This window comes from Cynocephalus volans, chromosome 7, assembly GCF_027409185.1.
Source record: "Cynocephalus volans isolate mCynVol1 chromosome 7, mCynVol1.pri, whole genome shotgun sequence".
NCBI lineage: Eukaryota > Metazoa > Chordata > Mammalia > Dermoptera > Cynocephalidae > Cynocephalus > Cynocephalus volans.
The window spans coordinates 63,298,680-63,315,111 of record NC_084466.1 but is presented as its reverse complement, the minus strand read 5'-3'; the positions used below and the strand labels follow the sequence as shown (position 1 = coordinate 63,315,111).

Here is a 16,432-nt window from a genome sequence, read left to right as displayed (position 1 = left end):
TACAACACCAGGAGTGAACCCTCATGTAAACTATGGACTTCGGGTGATAACGATGTACCCACGTGGACTCATTAATTGTAACAAATGCACCACTCCGGTGAGGGATGTTGCTAGTGGGGAAGGCTATGCCTGTGAGGGTGGGTCAGGGGGAATATGGGAATCTCTGTACTTTCCACCCAATTTTGCTGTGATCTGCTCTAAAAAGTGAAGCCTATTTTTAAAAAACCAATGACATGGTATATGAGGAGACTTCAAAAAAGTTTAGGGAAAAATGGAATTAAAAGATAAAAAATTTTAAATACAAACTTATTTCTCAGCATAAGCTCCATCAAGTTTAAGACAATTTTACAAGTGATGATACTAGCCATTTGGTCCATCCCTAAAGAACTGAGGGTCCTGGGAATTTAACCAAGTCAATACAGTCCTTTTTTTTTTTACATTATTAACTAAGAAAAATTAGTGCCCTTTAAAAATTTTTTAAGATTGGCAAACAGAAAGAAGTCAGAAGGAGCCAAATCAGGATTTTAAGGTGGATGTCTAATGATGCCCCATCAAAACTCCCACAAAACTGCCCTTGTTTGATGAGGAGAATGAGCAGGAGCACTGTCGCGGTGGAGAAGGGTTCCCTAGCAAAGCTTCCTGGGCATTTTTCTGCTAAAGTGTTGGCTTACTTTCTCAAAGCACTCTCATCATAAACACATGTTATCATTCTTTGGTCAACAAGCAAAATGCCGTGAGCATCCCCCGAAAATCGCTGCCATGGCCTTTGCTCTTGACCATCTGCTTTTGCTTTGACTGGACCACGTCCACCTCTTGGTGGCCATGGCTTTGATTGTGCTCTGTCTTCAGGATCATACTGGTAAAGCCATGTTTCATCTCCTGTTACTGTTCTTCTAAGAAATGCTTCAGGATCTTGATCCCACTTGCTTAAAATTTCCATGTAAAGCATTTCTCCTGTCTGCAGCTGATCTGGGTGCAACAGTTCTGACACCCTTCAAGTGGAGAGTTTGCTCAACTATAACTTTCATCAGAATTGTGTGAGCTGAACCAATAGAGATGTCTATGGGGTTGGCTATTGTTCTGCTGTATATCATCAGCCCTCATCAATTAGAGCACAAACAAGATCAATTTTTTCTTCACAAATTGATGTGGGTGATCTGCTGCTGTGGACTTCATCTTCCGTATCGTCTCATTTCTTCTTAAAACGAGTTATCCATTTGTGAACTGCTGATTTCTTTGGGGCATCGTCATTATACACTTTTGATAAAGCATCAGTGATCTCATCATTCTTCCACCCAAGACTCACCATAAATTTGATGTTTGTTCTTGCTTTAATTTTAGCAGAATTCATGTTGCTCTGGTAGGGACTCGTGTTAAACTGATGTCTTATTCTTCTTAGTGCTTCAAACTAGGTGCTGTTCAGACCTGTTATAATGAGTTGGTACTAGTTTATTTTGGTGCAAAAAAGTTTTTCAATTCATGCATAGTTTTTTCATAGTACACATTTTCCATTAACTTTTTGAAGACCCCTCATATTTATGAAGATTAATACTATAAAGTCATAAGTGAAAACTAGTCTCAAAATGTTAGAGTTATTGAGAGTGAGCTAATAATCAGTTCTGAAATTCAAAAAAGAGGCATTAAAGTGGGGACTCTTTCTAGATATGATAAATTTTTTTGTCTTCAGTAAATATGTTGAGAACATACTATGCCCTTCACCAGAATCTTCTAGGTGCTGCGGACAGAGGGTTCAACAAAACAAAGCCACTGCTCCATTGAGCTAATTTTCCAGTTGGGAAAAGAGCCAATATACAAATATACTACTCGGTGCAATGTCAGCTATTGTAAGGTGGCCACACAGGAAAAGCAGCATAAGGGGCTCTCTAGTTGTTGTGTTGAGAGAGGAGTTGCCATCATATTTGTAGGGCTATAGGGATGGCTGGCTGGGCCAAGTGCCATTTGAGCCTAGGCATGTATGAAATGAGGGAGTGAGCCATGTAGATTCCTGGGGGAAGGGCATTCTAGGCAGACCCAAGTGCAAAGGCCTCGAGGAGAGCTGTGAGCAAGTGAGGAAGGGATAGGGAATTAGCTCGGGTGCCCAGATTAGGCAGAGCAACCATCTCAAGGACACAAAACCTTTATTAGTTAGGACAACACTCATTAGCTGCTGAAACAAATGTTTCCCAAAACTAATAAACAGATGTGTATTTCTTGCTCACGTCATGTCTATTTTGAGCCTTGTAGCTCTTTTGAGTGGCTTTCCTCCAAGCTGGTCAGTCCATCAGAGGAGGAATGGATAAAGAAAATGTAATATATATACACACTGGAATACTATTCAGCCTTAAAAAAGAAGGAAATCCTGTCATTGTGACAACATGGATAGACCTGGAGGACATTATGTGAAGTGAAATAAACCAGGCACAGAAAGACAAATACCACGTGATCTCATTCAAATGAGGAATCTGAAAAAGTTGAACTCAAAAAATAAAATAAAATTGAATAAGATTAAATCAAATTAAAAAGTTGAACTCATAGAAGCAGGAAGTAGCCAGGGATTGCGGAGCAGGGGAAATGGGTAGATGTTGACCATGAGATATAAAATTTTAGTTAGATAGAAGGAGTAAGTTCAAGAGATCTGTTGTACACCCTGGTGACTATAGTCAATAACAATATATATTGTGTACTTGAAAATTGCCACAAGAAATATTGCCTCACCAGATATGTTCCCTGGAAAGTCCAGGGAACATATCTGGTGAGGGTCTTGGTGGTGGTGACAGTGACCCAGGAGTCTCACATGTCAGAAATGGAGCAGAGAGAGGCTAACCTCCTCATGTGCTCTCCTTATAAAGCCCTCAGAACCACGCCCCTGACCACCATTTTTAGTCCATTCACTACAGCATGGTCCTACAATCCAATCACCTCTTCAAGGCTTCACCTTTCAATTACCATAATAGGATTTCCAACCCTCTTAACAGTCATAGTGGGGACCAAGCCTCCAACACATTAAACTTTGGGTGACTCACAATTCAATCCACTGCAGAGAGTAAATTTTAAGTGATCTCATCACAAAAAAATAAGTATATGAAGTAATCCAAATGTTCAATAGCTTGATTTAGCCATTCCACAGTGTGTACATACATCAAAACATTATGTTGTGTACCATAAATATATACAATTCTTATTCGTCAATTAAAAAAAAATTTTAAGGCACTTCTTTAGGTTTAAAAAAAGAGCAATGATTTGTAGACTAAATGTTCAAGGTGGCTGGAATTCTAATGGTCGAAGGCAGTGTCATGAACAAACCTGCAACTCGGTGGGCAGATTGCTAGCATGTGGCTCCTTTCTTATTGGATAACTTTGTGGAAGTGATTTGGCCAATCTTAAACAGGGATAATGGTCATGACCCTAATTGTAGGGTCATTGTATTGTGGAAGTAAAGTGTTTAGTGCAGTGCTGCATGTAGGGAAAGGGCTCGCCGTGTCTTAGCTATGCCATCACCATCACCTCTAGGAGTGGTTTCTGCCCCGGTGCCCAAGGTCCTGGGCATTTATAGGCAGTGCCCTGGGGACCCGCCACCCCAACCCCCAGGCAGCTTCTCCTCCAACAGAGCTGCATCTCTCTCTCTTATCCTCTTGTATTGTGGGGGCTGGCTGGTTAGCTCACTTGTTTAGATTGTGCTGCTGATAACACCAAGGTCAAGGGTTCAGACACCCTTACTGGCCAGCTGCAAAAAAAAACAAAGAAAAATTAGATTTCAGCATTCTGCAGTAAGCTTTCTTTGAACGAAGGATTCTTCAACTGCTAAAAAATAATAGGCTGGTCAGTTAGCTCAGTTGGTTAGAGTACGGTGATAGAACTCTAAGGCCAAGGGTACCGTTCAGCCACACACAAAAAAAGTCTGAGCCCATCTAGTGGCCATGGTGCCCATCCTGACCCTAACTGTCCACTCCCAGACTCAGCTGACAGCACAGCCCCCCACTTCATGCTGTTGTTGGATGCAAGAGCCAGTGCTTACTGGAGCCTCACCTCACTGGAGACATTCAAGCAAAAGCTGGACATCAGAAAAGGTGACTAATAAACGTGCCAAAAGAACATCTTGCACAAATACCAGAATCTGATCAGATAAAATAGTTTAAGGAGTTTCTTGGAACCTACCACCAGCTTACAGAAATGTGCTTTTTGGACTGTGTTAAAGACTTCACAATAAGAGAAGTAAAACCTGGAGAGAGACTGCCTGCTCAGAACACTGCTTATAGAAATATTTCTTAATGATGCAAAGAATACTCATGAGATTTCAGGAATATCATATTCAGCAGAATGAAGCTCTGGCAACCATAGCAGAACTCCTTGGCCAACTACTATAGAGAAGTCCTGATGGATGAACTTTCAGTGAAAGATTGCCAATAGCTGTTGCACTGGAAATGAAGATTCGTGTGGTAGCAGTAGCCACTGAACACAGTAACCACCACAGTAAACTGTCTGTCATGACTGGCAAATGAAAACCACTGGAGAAACAAAATTACTATTTACCAAGAATGATTAAAATAGAAGGTCTTGTTGTTCAACTAAAATAATAAGATGCAACATTTGTTGAGGCCTTGATTTAGCAGCTCAGTCATTTGATTAGAAAAACAAACCATTGCTTCTTCCAAAAAAATTAAGTCATAGTTTGAAAATCACTGATCTGACTTCTAGTTAGATTAATGGGGGATACTAGATGGCCTGAAAAGCCTTCCTGCTACAAATACCTGGGAATTGAAATAAAACATAAGAAGCATCCTTTTAAATGCAGAGTGGAGACTGTAAGAAAGTAAGGGAAATAACCAATGCCAGAAATAGAAAAAAAACTATAAAACTAGCAGAGTGGGCGTGTGATCCAGAGGTTGGGAGATGGGCGTGTGTGCTGGGGAAGCAGGAGAAGGATGTGTCTTGACAATCCAGGGGCTTGGGTTTTAACACCAGCATTGGGACAGGAGACAATTGGAGGACACACATTCTTTCCAAGTGCATGTGAAACATCTACAGTAACTGATCACACACACACTAGGCCACAAAACAGGTCTCAGCAAACACTAAAGAGATGACATCACACAGACTATGTTCTCCTGCCCCAAAGCATTTTAATTATTAATAATAAAAACACACCCAAAAGCACTTTATACATTGGAAAATTTAAGAACACACTTGTAAATAACTCTAATCAAAGAAGAAATCATATTGGAGATTTGAAAATACTGAGAATGGAGTAAAAATGAAAGGTAAGTACACTCATGGGAAAGAGCTAAAACAGTATTTTGAGAGGAACGTTATAGCTTTAAACACTTATTAAAGGAGGAGGAGGAGGAGGATCATGAAGAAGAAAGACAAAAACCAATGAGCTCAGCATTCAATTCAAGGAATTAAAAAAATAAAATAGAATAAGATAGAAAACCCACGGGAAGCAGGAGGATGTAAATGATAATAAGAACAGAAATCAGTACAACAGAAAACAAAGAAATGACAGAATAAACAAATCAAAACTGGTTCTTTGAAAAGATGAAGAAAATTGGCAAATTTTCAGTGCCTCAGGGCCCACCCGGGGACCCGAGGCATGGAGAAGGGGACCGGAACCCCCTCCCACAACCAGGCACACTGCACCAGCACAAAGGAGCATGCCAAAATCATCACCTTCAGGTGGGTGGCCCATCATGAAAGTGGCTAGATGCCACAACCACCATGCAGATGGTCTGCCAGCCACTGCAGTGCATTGACACAAGGAGAGTCGCCAGCAGAGATAAAGAAAAGAAGAGAGGGTCAGCCTGTGGCTCACTTGGGAGAGCGTGGTGCTGACAACACAAGGTCAAGGGTTAAGATCCCCTTACCGGTCATCTTTTAAAAGAAAAAAAAAAAAAGAAGAGGATGTCTCTCTCCACGAAGCTCATTTCAGAGTGACAGAAGACGCATCTGCTCTATGATAATATTGGGGGACCTGATCACACCTCGCAGCATTGGACAGATCATCAAGGCAACAAATCAACAGAGTAACCATTACTCTTTCAGAGGGAGAGAGGAAATCTAGGGTAATTAGAGGGGGGAGGCAGTGGGGGATGGGGAGAGATTGGACAAAGGGCATAAAAAATAATTATGATTTGTAACAATATATATGCTAGTAATATTGATTTGATCAACATATCTCAACGTTGAACCCCAAAAATATGTATAATCAATTTTGATTCAATAAAAATTAAAAAAAAAAAAACCAAAAAACCACAGGCAAATTTTATTACAAGGTTGATCCAGAAAAGAAAAGAGAAGGTATAAATAATATAAAAAGAATGAAGATATGTTGAAGTCCTAATCCCCTGTGCCTCAGATTGTGACCTTATGTGAAAAAACAGTCTTTGGGGATGTAATTAATTAAGATTAGGTCCTCCTGGAGTAGGCCGTCTCCCTAATCCGATATGAATTATGAGCAGATGGCCATGTGAAAACACAGAGATCACCACGTGAAGATGGAGGCAGAGATTGGGGTATGTATTTACAAGACAAGGAACATCATATATCACGGTCTATCTCCAAAAGCTAAGAGTGGAATGGAAGAGATTCTTCCTCAGAGGCTCCAGAAGCAACTAACTCTGTCAACACCTTGATTTCACACTTCTGGCCTCACAATGAGGAGAGAATAAATTCCTGTAGTTTTAAGCTGTCCAGTTTGTGGTACTGTGTTACTGCAACCCTAGGAAACTAATACAACCAGCCAGTTGGTGGGAGTCATGGGTGGGGTAGCATGTGGGCCTCAGAGAGCAGGTGAACAGGGCCCAAGTGTTCTTGTAACCCTACCATGCTCTGCAGTAGGACAGTTGGCACCCACACACTTTTCATAAGCTTGTCTTTTCTTCCCAGGAACATCAAGGAGATGGAAAATTAATTCTCTACCCCAATGAGAATGTCTTCCAAATTCTCTTTCCTGATGGGACAGGCCAGATACAGTATCCACTGAGCACAGAGATGCCCATATCGACACATATCGGCACCTAAAAAGTCTGTGATTTGGGACTGGGGTGTGGGGTTTGACTGAGGCCTATATCCTCTGCAGGGCCCTACCTTATCCAGGGGATCCCAAGGGACGGCTTGTGCCTTAACCATGTCCCAGTTATCCATCAGGAAACCTGGCTATGCTCATCTTCTGTACGAAGGATAAAAAGTTCACATACATCATTCTGGAAGACAGTGAGGAAGGGTGGATCCGGGCCCTTATTGACAACTCCGGCCATGCCACCTTCTATGATGAAAACCAGGATATCTGGTAAGATCGGGTCATGAGTGCCAAACACCCCCCACCCACCCATGGAGAAGCAGTGTGGGGAGAGTCTGCACGGCCTTCCTCCTGCCCCGTCTCTCTGACTCACACCTGTTGGAGATGGGAGGGTGGGTACGTGGTGCATCGCATGGCAGGTCCCTGCCTTGGGGGAGACACGCCATCCTTACTGCACTGCTGCCCCCCACTCAGAAACAGCAGCCACAGGCTCACACAGTGACCACATCCTACTGGCTTCCTCTCCTAAACACCTCTTGAGATGTAAGAATTACCTTAGAAAGACCCAGTGCCTCCCTGCTCTGGGTGCCTCAGAGAGGAGGGTTTCGTAAGGGCTTTGAAGTCACATGCACTGATGGTCCCCAACTAACGATGGCTGGACTTAGATTTTTCCACTTTATGGTAGTGCAAAAGTGATATTCATTCAGTAGAAATCATACTTCAGTACAGTCTTCAATAAGTTACATGAAAAATTCAATGCCTTGTTATAAAATGAACTTTGTGTTAGATGATTTGGCCCAACTGCAGGCTAAGGGAAGTGTTCTAAGCACATTTAGGGGAGTCTAGGCTATCATGCTCGGTACATCAGGTGCTATTAATGCATTTTAGACTTATTGGTGTTTTTATCTACAATGAACCTATCAGGACGTAACCCCCATCGTAAGTCGAGGAGCATCTGTATTGTATACAGACTCCATGAACAAAAAGGCAACTTGCAAATATTTTATTATAACTGAACTTAGTTCCTAAGCACCCATTTCTAGTAATGGTGGAAAAGTTCATCTTATCAATTCAAGGCAACTCAGCCACTTCAAAATGTTTCTCCATCTCTTTGGGGTAAGTATTCTCTTTTCAGGATTTCCCCTTCCCTTCCCTTCTAAGTGGTCATGGTGGAAGATGCATGTTATCATGGATCGACTTTCTACTTTCTTTTTGATAGGCAAAGCCAAACATATTTTTTAAATTCCAAAACAGTGTTCTTACTCTCCAGGCCTTGGTTTTTAAGAATATTTTCTCTGCCAGGACTTTTTAAAAATAGTTTCCTGATTAACTTGTTTGTTCTCAGAGGCACCTGCTCTCCCCTGAGGGCCCTTTACATAGAAAATGCTGTCTGAAAAGTGGACCAAGGTCCTGGGTACAGGGAGCACCAGGGAGTAGGGGCAAGAAACTCAGGTAATTATTTCAAATAGCATCTGGTGACGCACAGTAGGGCCTCTTCTCCTAAAGATACTCAAATTTTAGGGCCAGGAGAGATCTTGATGAAATCTAGGAACTACTTTACTTTATAGATGAGAAAACTTAGGTTCAGAGAATATGTCACTTGCCATGAGTCATACTTAAAATTATAGGCAAAAAGTTTTAGAACATTTTGACTCAGCCTAAATTTGATCATATTTAATATGATCAAATAAGGTACATAAGAGATGCCACATCTTGTCCCTGAATCTCAGCCCGTTAAAACCCAAGGCGAAGGAGATGCTCAGAGCTGGAGTAAGGGCTGCCCCTGATTCTGTAGGCCTGGGGTAGGTCCTGGAGATCTGCATGATTTCCAGGTGATTCTGCAGGTCAGCTCGATGTGGGCGCCCGGGCCAGAATGCCCTCCACTCTGCCTTTAAGGCTGCAGAAAGTGGCCAATGCCCACAAGTGGCAGCAACTGCACACCACTGCCCTTGTCTCCCAGGGCTATGGCGCCACTCAAGGCTGTAAGATAAAGACAAGAGACTCCACCGCATCCTCTCATTACAATCCACAGGGAGTCACCCCTCAGCCCTTCCCTCGGGTCGGGAGTGGGTGGCCCCGTGTGCTGACACCACAGACAGTTGCTGGGACTCTGGGAAAGCCTCAACCTCATGAGGAAATGGCCCAGATGTCCTGTCCTGGGGGACAGCAGTGACCAGTAACTTAAAGTTGCTCCTCCCCATTAATAGCCTTGTTTCTAGGCCTCAGGCACTAGCCTCATAGCCAGTCCGTGGTCCACGGGTCCCTAACTTCTCATATCTCATCTCTTTCCATGGGACCTGCTGCCTTTCTGCCCTTGGAAGATTTTCAGAAATCATGCTAAGTATGACTCCTGCGATTTCAAAAGTGGAAGAAATACCAGCGGCTTTCCTTTCTAACCTACATTCCTCCTCTGACAGAGAAAATGGGGAGGCTTAGAATTTAAAGGCTCCCTGGCGTTCAAAGCTAACCAGTCAGCCTTGGAGTGGGCCTCACAAATCTTGGCAAATGGCCGGTGCAGTGTCCCACCCACAGGGTATAAGCCAGAGCCCAGGACACCCACGAGGGGCCTCTGCTCTTACCCAGCCCCGCCTGGCCTCTCTGCACACCTCCAGGAAGCCCCGCCACTCCTTTCTTGCTCCCTCTTGTCCCCACAGAAGGACAGCAACCCCCCACCCCCACCCCATGGTGTCACCGTCATCTTTCTTGCCCTTCTTGGTGCCGGACAGACCATCAAGCAGGCCAAGTGGGGGAGGGACAAGCTCCCACTGCTCAGTCTCTTTGGCAGGTCCTGGCCCTTGAGCACACGGGCATCTGGGTGAGAGACAGACTGTCCCTGTGATGCCCCCACCACACCTGTCATCCCCAAAAAGCCATAACACAGAGCCAGACCTCTCCCTGAATGGGCACCCCCATCCCCAAGCTGGGTCCTTCCCAGGGGCAGCTGCACCAGAGAAAACTGTGGCCCTCAGCAGTAGGACTCGGTCCCTGAGGGGACTCATCACCAGAACTTCGGTCCTGTCACCACTGGGAGATTTTGTGGAGAAGATCCTCCAAGTCCTTGGGAACACATGCTGCTCTACCAGGGTCCCTGACCCTGACTGCTAGAAATTTCCACAGCTGCTCCTCTGGTTCCAGCTGTCTCTGCAGTCCGTGGTGCCTTGGGCACTGGGGAGGGTCTACAGCCTCGCTTTGCAAGGACTGAACGCCGCTTGGGTTACTGTTTGCTTTCTGCTTCCTCAGAGAAGGCAGAAGGCACGAACATCGTTTGCCGGGTGTGAGGAAACTGAGGCCCAGCACCGCCCCTAGCCCCTGCCCAAGGAGTCTCAGAGCAGGCTGGTCACCAGGGTTCAGGGGGCCCACACAATGAGGGACTTCACGCCTGCCCTAACTCAGGGTCCCTGGTGGATGGGTTCTACCCACTCCACCATTCAGGGTCTTCATGCCCCTTGAGCAGGAGCCTCCAGATTCCGACCATTTCTGGGAGTTCTGAATCCCATCTTCCTAAGGGAGCCTTAGCCCAGAGCCTGGCACCCCTGGGGTGTGGGGGCAGCCTGGTGCAAGAGCCCAGGTTTTGAATTCATCACTGTACATACAGCCTCTTATTTAGGTAAAGAGGAATGAGGCTGGAGCCCCATGGGGAAGTGATGCAGGAGTCTGCACTTTGCAAGGGAAGCAGCAGGAGGATTTGGCAGTGGGCAGTGACTAGGAGTCCTCCCTGCTGGAGGTGAGCAAGGCTGCCCATAACAGACCTCTGAGCTGACCTATGAGGCCCCTGCACAGCCCAGACAAGACCTGGCTGACTGTCTGAGTAATCCAGGCTCCCCCAAAGCCTACCTTCTCCTGGCTAACCCAGGTCTCAGCATCACTTCTCTTCTTTATTTGATTCCCCGGAGATGCTGCTGCCCTGAAGCCACTAATTCTAGGGGCAGCCCTTGTGGGATTCGAAAAGCAGATGCCAGGGCCAGCGGGATATGGTGGGTTTGAAATGCTCAAAGGGCAGGCGAGCCCCTAGAGGGCAAAGCCTAGGGTGACTGAGGGAGAAACCCATCTCTCTCCACTCACTGGACACCTGTTTACATGGGTGCCTGGTGCGGAGCTGGGCGGCAGGACTTAGCAGTCACCAGGCAGACATGGTTCCTCCCTCCAGGAGCGTACATTTGGGGAGAGAACAGACGACAGACAAGGACAATCGATTCTCACTATTACTGGTAGTTACTGTCTGTCAAGTCACCAAGGACACTAAATGAGCCAGTACTGAGCCCACTGGTCCTGTATGTACACATTTCTCACAGAGTCATGGATGTGTGCAAAAATGTGAGTCACCCAATGTGCACGTCCCCAGCTGAGGCTGGACAAGGTGACATTCTGCCTTCTGGTTTCAGCTCTCACACAGAGATGACCAGAGGACAGAGACAGTGGTGCAGGGCAGTGCAGCACGGGAAGTTCGGGCTCTGGGGCCCACTGGACGGGTTTGAATCCCAGCTCTGGCACCTGTTAGTGGGGTGGCCTCGGGCAAGTCACTTGACAGCTCTGAACCTCATTTTCTCTTTTATAAAATAAGGAAAATCAAATCTACCACGATGGGTCGTTGTTAGGATTTAAGACTGTAATCTATATGAGATATATATATGTGTATGCGTGTGTACATGTGTATATGTACATATGTATAGCGTGTTTCTCCTAGGACCTATGGGTTCAGGATTCACTAAATCAGTGACTTTATAGAGTAGAGCTACCATGAATCACAAGAATTGACTATCTATTGTATGAAGTGAACTCACAAGGGGTGGAAATGGAACTAGAGGGCTGGTCAGGAGGGGCCCTCTGGAGCAGGTGACATTTAAGCTGAGATCTGAAGGATAAGCGGGCACCAGCCATGCCACTCGGGCGGGAGAGCTTTCCAGGCGGAGGGAATAGTGTGGCAAAGCCGCGAGGCGGGAGGAGCAGGCGGATGCAGGAACGGAACGGAGAGAGGGCGTGAGGGGCTGGGCACGCCCGCCGCAAGGCTGAGTGTGGCCTTGGCCCGGCCTGAAGGGCTTGACCGGCCTTCCTTGTTGGAGAAACCTACCAAGACCCTGTGGGCCTTTCTGTGGCCAAAGAGGGAAAGGAGGGAAGGTGGGAGGAGGCGTGTGGCCGCCTGACGCGCCTTCTCCCGCTCCAGGCTGAGCCTGAGCCTCAACCTGGGCTACTACTTCGCCAGAGACAGAGGCCCGAAGGCCTGGAACTGGTGGAACCTGGACATCCACGTGCACGCGCCCCCTGTGCAGCCCATCTATGTGAAAATCAACCAGTACATCCAGGTGCATGTCAGGAGCCAGGATAAGATCATCTTCTGCTTCACGCACCAACAGAAGCGGATTTGTTTAAACCTGGGCACCAGGTTCAAGGTAAGGTCTCAACCTCCCACCTCCTCGGCTGGGCAGGTTGCACCTGTACACAGGCCGCTGCTGGTTGGACTGGTCCATGCCACAGGCCTCCAGGCCACATTCTGTATCATGCCACCTTCCTTTAGCTGGTGTTTGACCACATACAAACACACTCCTGTCACCTTCCAGTGCCATGAGATCGGCCTTAGGCTTTGAGCCTGACAAAGAGCAAAGGTGTGAACATGCACTATCTCACCTGACACTCGTGACAGCCCTGTCAGAAGGCAGGCCCAGGAACAAGGGGGACGTGTGTCCCCAGCCATGCCACTGGTGTCCTCTTCTCTCCTCCCCAACACACACATCTCAAACTAACGAACGGTCACCTGGACGTTTGAAGTATGCCGCCCAGGCTGGACAGGAAAGTAGCAATGGTGTGTTCATTTCCTGGGACTGCCGTAGCAAGTTACCACAAACTGGAAGCCTTAAAACAACAGAATCTTATTCTCTAACAGTGCTGGAGGCCAAAAGTCTGAAATCCAGGTGTCCACGGGCCACCATCCTTCCAAGACGCTGATGGAGGGTCCTTCCTGGCCTCTCCCAGCTTCTGGTGGCTCCAGGCATTCCTTGGCTTGTGGCCGCATCACTCCATTGTCTGCCTCCATCTTCACATGGCCTTCTCTTTCACGTGTCCCTTTTCCTTTCTCTTAAAGGGACACCAGTCATTGGATTTAGGGCCCACCCTCAATCCAGGATGATCTCATCCTGAGATCCTTAATTACATCTGGGTTTGTCCTGGAGGGTAAGCACCGCAGGGTCCTTGTCTATTGTGTATGCAAATAGAAACACAAAGACAGCGATCTGAGCCTCTAACAGAAAGGAGTATATTGGGTTGTGCAAATCAGGAGCCAGGTGCTCTCAGGACCCAAACCAAGCTCCCGAGCAGGTGGGAGTTGCAAACATCGTTGCTACCCTGGATTTCTCAGAGCAGCCGGCCCAGGAAAGAGGTGACCAGTGCTCCTGCCCCTGAGCCACCCATTGGCACTCTTGCCACAGCAGTGACAAGCTCAAGAGAGGCAGCTGGGCTGGGCAGTGTGAGGGCGGGTAGCTGGAGGGCTGGTGGCTGAAGGGTGATGGGTTCCCCAAGGGAGAAGGGCCGGGAAGGGAGACCACACCCAGAGAGGGCAAGTACGGGCCACATGGGCAGAGGCTGATGGGGGCTGTGCTAGCACAGGGGGTCCCACGTGAAGCAAAGCAGCACAGACGTCAGTGTCAGCGGAAGGCAACAGGGCTGAGGCTCAGCAGAAGCAGGGACAGCCAGGACTGGTTGGCCAGGGTGCCCTGGGAGCAACATGCCCTCCAGGCCCGGCCCCTCCACCTCCTGGTGAGGTGACCCGTTGTCTTCTGTAAGGTGGATACAGGTTGTTGTGTGGCTTAAATAAGATAGTTCATGTGGAGACATTTCATAGGCTGCCTCATAGAAAGAGAACGTGTTGGTATTATCCTTCATTATTTCCCTTCCAGAAGACTTCTTCCTGTCTTCTGGAAGCTACAAACCAAGGCAGAAGTTGACATACTGGTGGCCTCACCGGGGCAGGGCCTCATCCCAGCAAAACCCAGATCTGCTCCAAGGGAGCCTGAGAGGGAGTGGGGGTCACAGGCAGACAGCAAGGGGCCTCCCAGCTCCATGGTGAGAGCCCGTGGGCGAGAACCCAATGCCCCCAGGAGAGCACAGCCCTGTGCCAGGCCAGGGCACAGCAGCTGGCCTCCTAAGGTTTGAGGTCAGACTGGGGTGTGGCCTCAGCTACACCACCACAGTCCATGTGACCACAGGCACAGGCCACGTGAGTGTACCTCGGGAAGCAGCAGAAAGGTCCCGGGGCAGTGCTGGCAAAACAGATTTGCCCTCGAGGGTGAAGTTTCCAGGGAAGACTCGTCATGGCCACAGGGGGCCTCATCCTGGGGGTAGAGAGGCATAGCACCCAGGCAGCGGGGACCCTCACCTAGCCTTCTGTGAACCCCCGCAGTTCGTAACCCCGGAGGTGCTGAGTGCGATGAGGAAGAAAGCAATCCTGCAGGTGGAACCCGGCCCGGCGGCTCGGAAGATCCAGATCCTTCTGGGAAAAATGAGTAGGATCCTGAATTTCCTGACCGTCCCTGATTTGGAAAACTTCATAGAGGCCGGCTATATGTTGCCAGTGGGCAACACATACCCAAAGAAGAACTCTCACGTCTGGTTTTAGGGCAGTCCCCAAATTGTCCCAGGGCTCCTCCAGCATCCACTGAGTATCTTGGGAAGGGGGGTGTCATCAGGAGCTCCAGGGAGTACCCCAAAGCCCTGTTTATGTCTTCTGAGAGTTGGTTTGTAATTTGGGACCTGTCATAGCTCCTTGATTTAAAAAAAAAAAAAAAAGTAAGTTTTTGGGGGGGACTGACAGAATCTGTGCCTGGGCACAGAAAAGATATAATCGTCAGCCCTGATCTGATAGCACTGGGAGTTGTCATTTCATAGGCAATACATGCCAACACCTGTTCTGCCGGCTCCTACTGTCACTTGCCATGCAGGAGCTCTTTCGCGACTCAGTACTTGCTTTGATTCAGGACACAGACTGTCTGTGCTCAGATCCTCGCTCTGCCCCTGTTGGCTGTGCCTCAGTTTCCTCATCCATAAAATGGGCCCCAAAATAGTACGTACCACCACCGAGCTCTGAGTATTGAATTAGCTAATGCATGAAGAGTTCCTAGAACAGTGTGTGGCCCATGGGAACCACTCAGGAAGTATCACTCCAGTGGTTTTAAGCTCAGCCTTTCCCTTCATATCTGGGCAGCTCCAGGGAAGCGTTTGTTAAGCGTTATCTCTTAGGCGAGGGTGGGTGTCTGCGCTTTGCTCGGCTCACAGAGACACAGCCCCGTTCAGCTTTCTCAGGCCTTTCTCCTCATGACACTCGCTAGTTTTACTGAGTCTCTACCACGAGCCACGCGGGCCCTGTGCTGAGTTAGCACCACGCAGGTTCTACCTCATGCAGCTCTGTGACATGGAGAGTATTTTTTCGAGGACACTGTGGCTCAGAGAGGTTAAATGACTTACCCAGCATCACACACTAGTGAGTGGCAGTGATGATTGGCCTTCCCACCTACCCAACTACAAAGTGACATCACTGGTGACAGCATGGGTTTTTTGTGACTCCCCACTGCAGAGCATCTCAAAGGCTCAAGGCTCCCCAAATGCTACTGCCCCATTCCACCTTGGAGCATGGCCTCCACCCACGTCACCCTGCCGCAGGGATCTCTGGAGGCCAGGCCTAGCCACCCAGCTGCTGCTGACTTGGCACAAAGCGTGCATCAGCCTCCAGAAGTCCAGCTGCTCCTCCTGGCTTTGAAGCGCTGGGTAATGCCCCCAGAACACAGCGCCTTGCCCTAAGGCTAAGGGAGTGGACAGTAGAAATGACTCCGCTCCAGGGTCCACCGCATTTTCTGCACTGCCCCCAGAAGGCTCTCACCAATCCTGACCTCATCGCAAACACTCCGTTGTCCACCCCTGCCAAGGTAGAGGGAAACACAGACAGCAAACCCACACCTACCTGCACCCGTCCCCAAACCAGGAGCCAGAAAGGAGAGCTCCTTCCAACAGTTAGACACTTTGGGTCACTGGTAACAGTTACCAACTCAAGCAGCTAAAGCAAAATGGGAAATGTGTCATTTCTGGACAGAAGAACACTGATCCAGATAGAAGCTGCCATGGGCCTCAGAAACGACTGGAGCCTGGGAGCCCTGCAGGACTCGGGAGGACTTTCTGTCCCTCATCTCGGCGACACTCATCTTATGCTGGAGACATGCTTTCTATGCATCTCAGTTCACACGGCTTTTTCTCCCGATCACTCTCAAAAGCCCCCAGTGGTCTCTGGTTGGCCAGCATGGTAAGAGAGGGTGGGAAAATGGCTTATAAGCACGGCTCCCGGCTGATGCCTGAGCATGGGGAGGGGCAAGAATTTCTAGAAAAGGGGACTCGAGCTGGGCAGCTCCCCACAGGGTGCCTTTTGTACATCCCTGGGAC

General features: G+C 47.9%; 1 protein-coding gene and 1 pseudogene across 1 annotated transcript in view; both read left to right on the top strand.

Moving 5' to 3' along the window:
- The window catches only part of ERICH6B (glutamate rich 6B), a 48,711-nt gene extending 34,090 nt beyond the window's left edge, over positions 1 to 14,621 (top strand). Inside the window, exons 7-10 of the mRNA XM_063101535.1 lie at positions 6,883 to 6,968; positions 7,133 to 7,285; positions 12,177 to 12,402; positions 14,406 to 14,621. Of these exons, the coding sequence (XP_062957605.1) occupies positions 6,883 to 6,968; positions 7,133 to 7,285; positions 12,177 to 12,402; positions 14,406 to 14,621 (681 nt within the window). The remainder of the gene's footprint in view (positions 1 to 6,882; positions 6,969 to 7,132; positions 7,286 to 12,176; positions 12,403 to 14,405) is intronic.
- LOC134382389 (mitochondrial import inner membrane translocase subunit Tim9-like) lies at positions 53 to 4,364 on the top strand (annotated as a pseudogene).
- Positions 14,622 to 16,432: the final 1,811 nt, after the last annotated feature.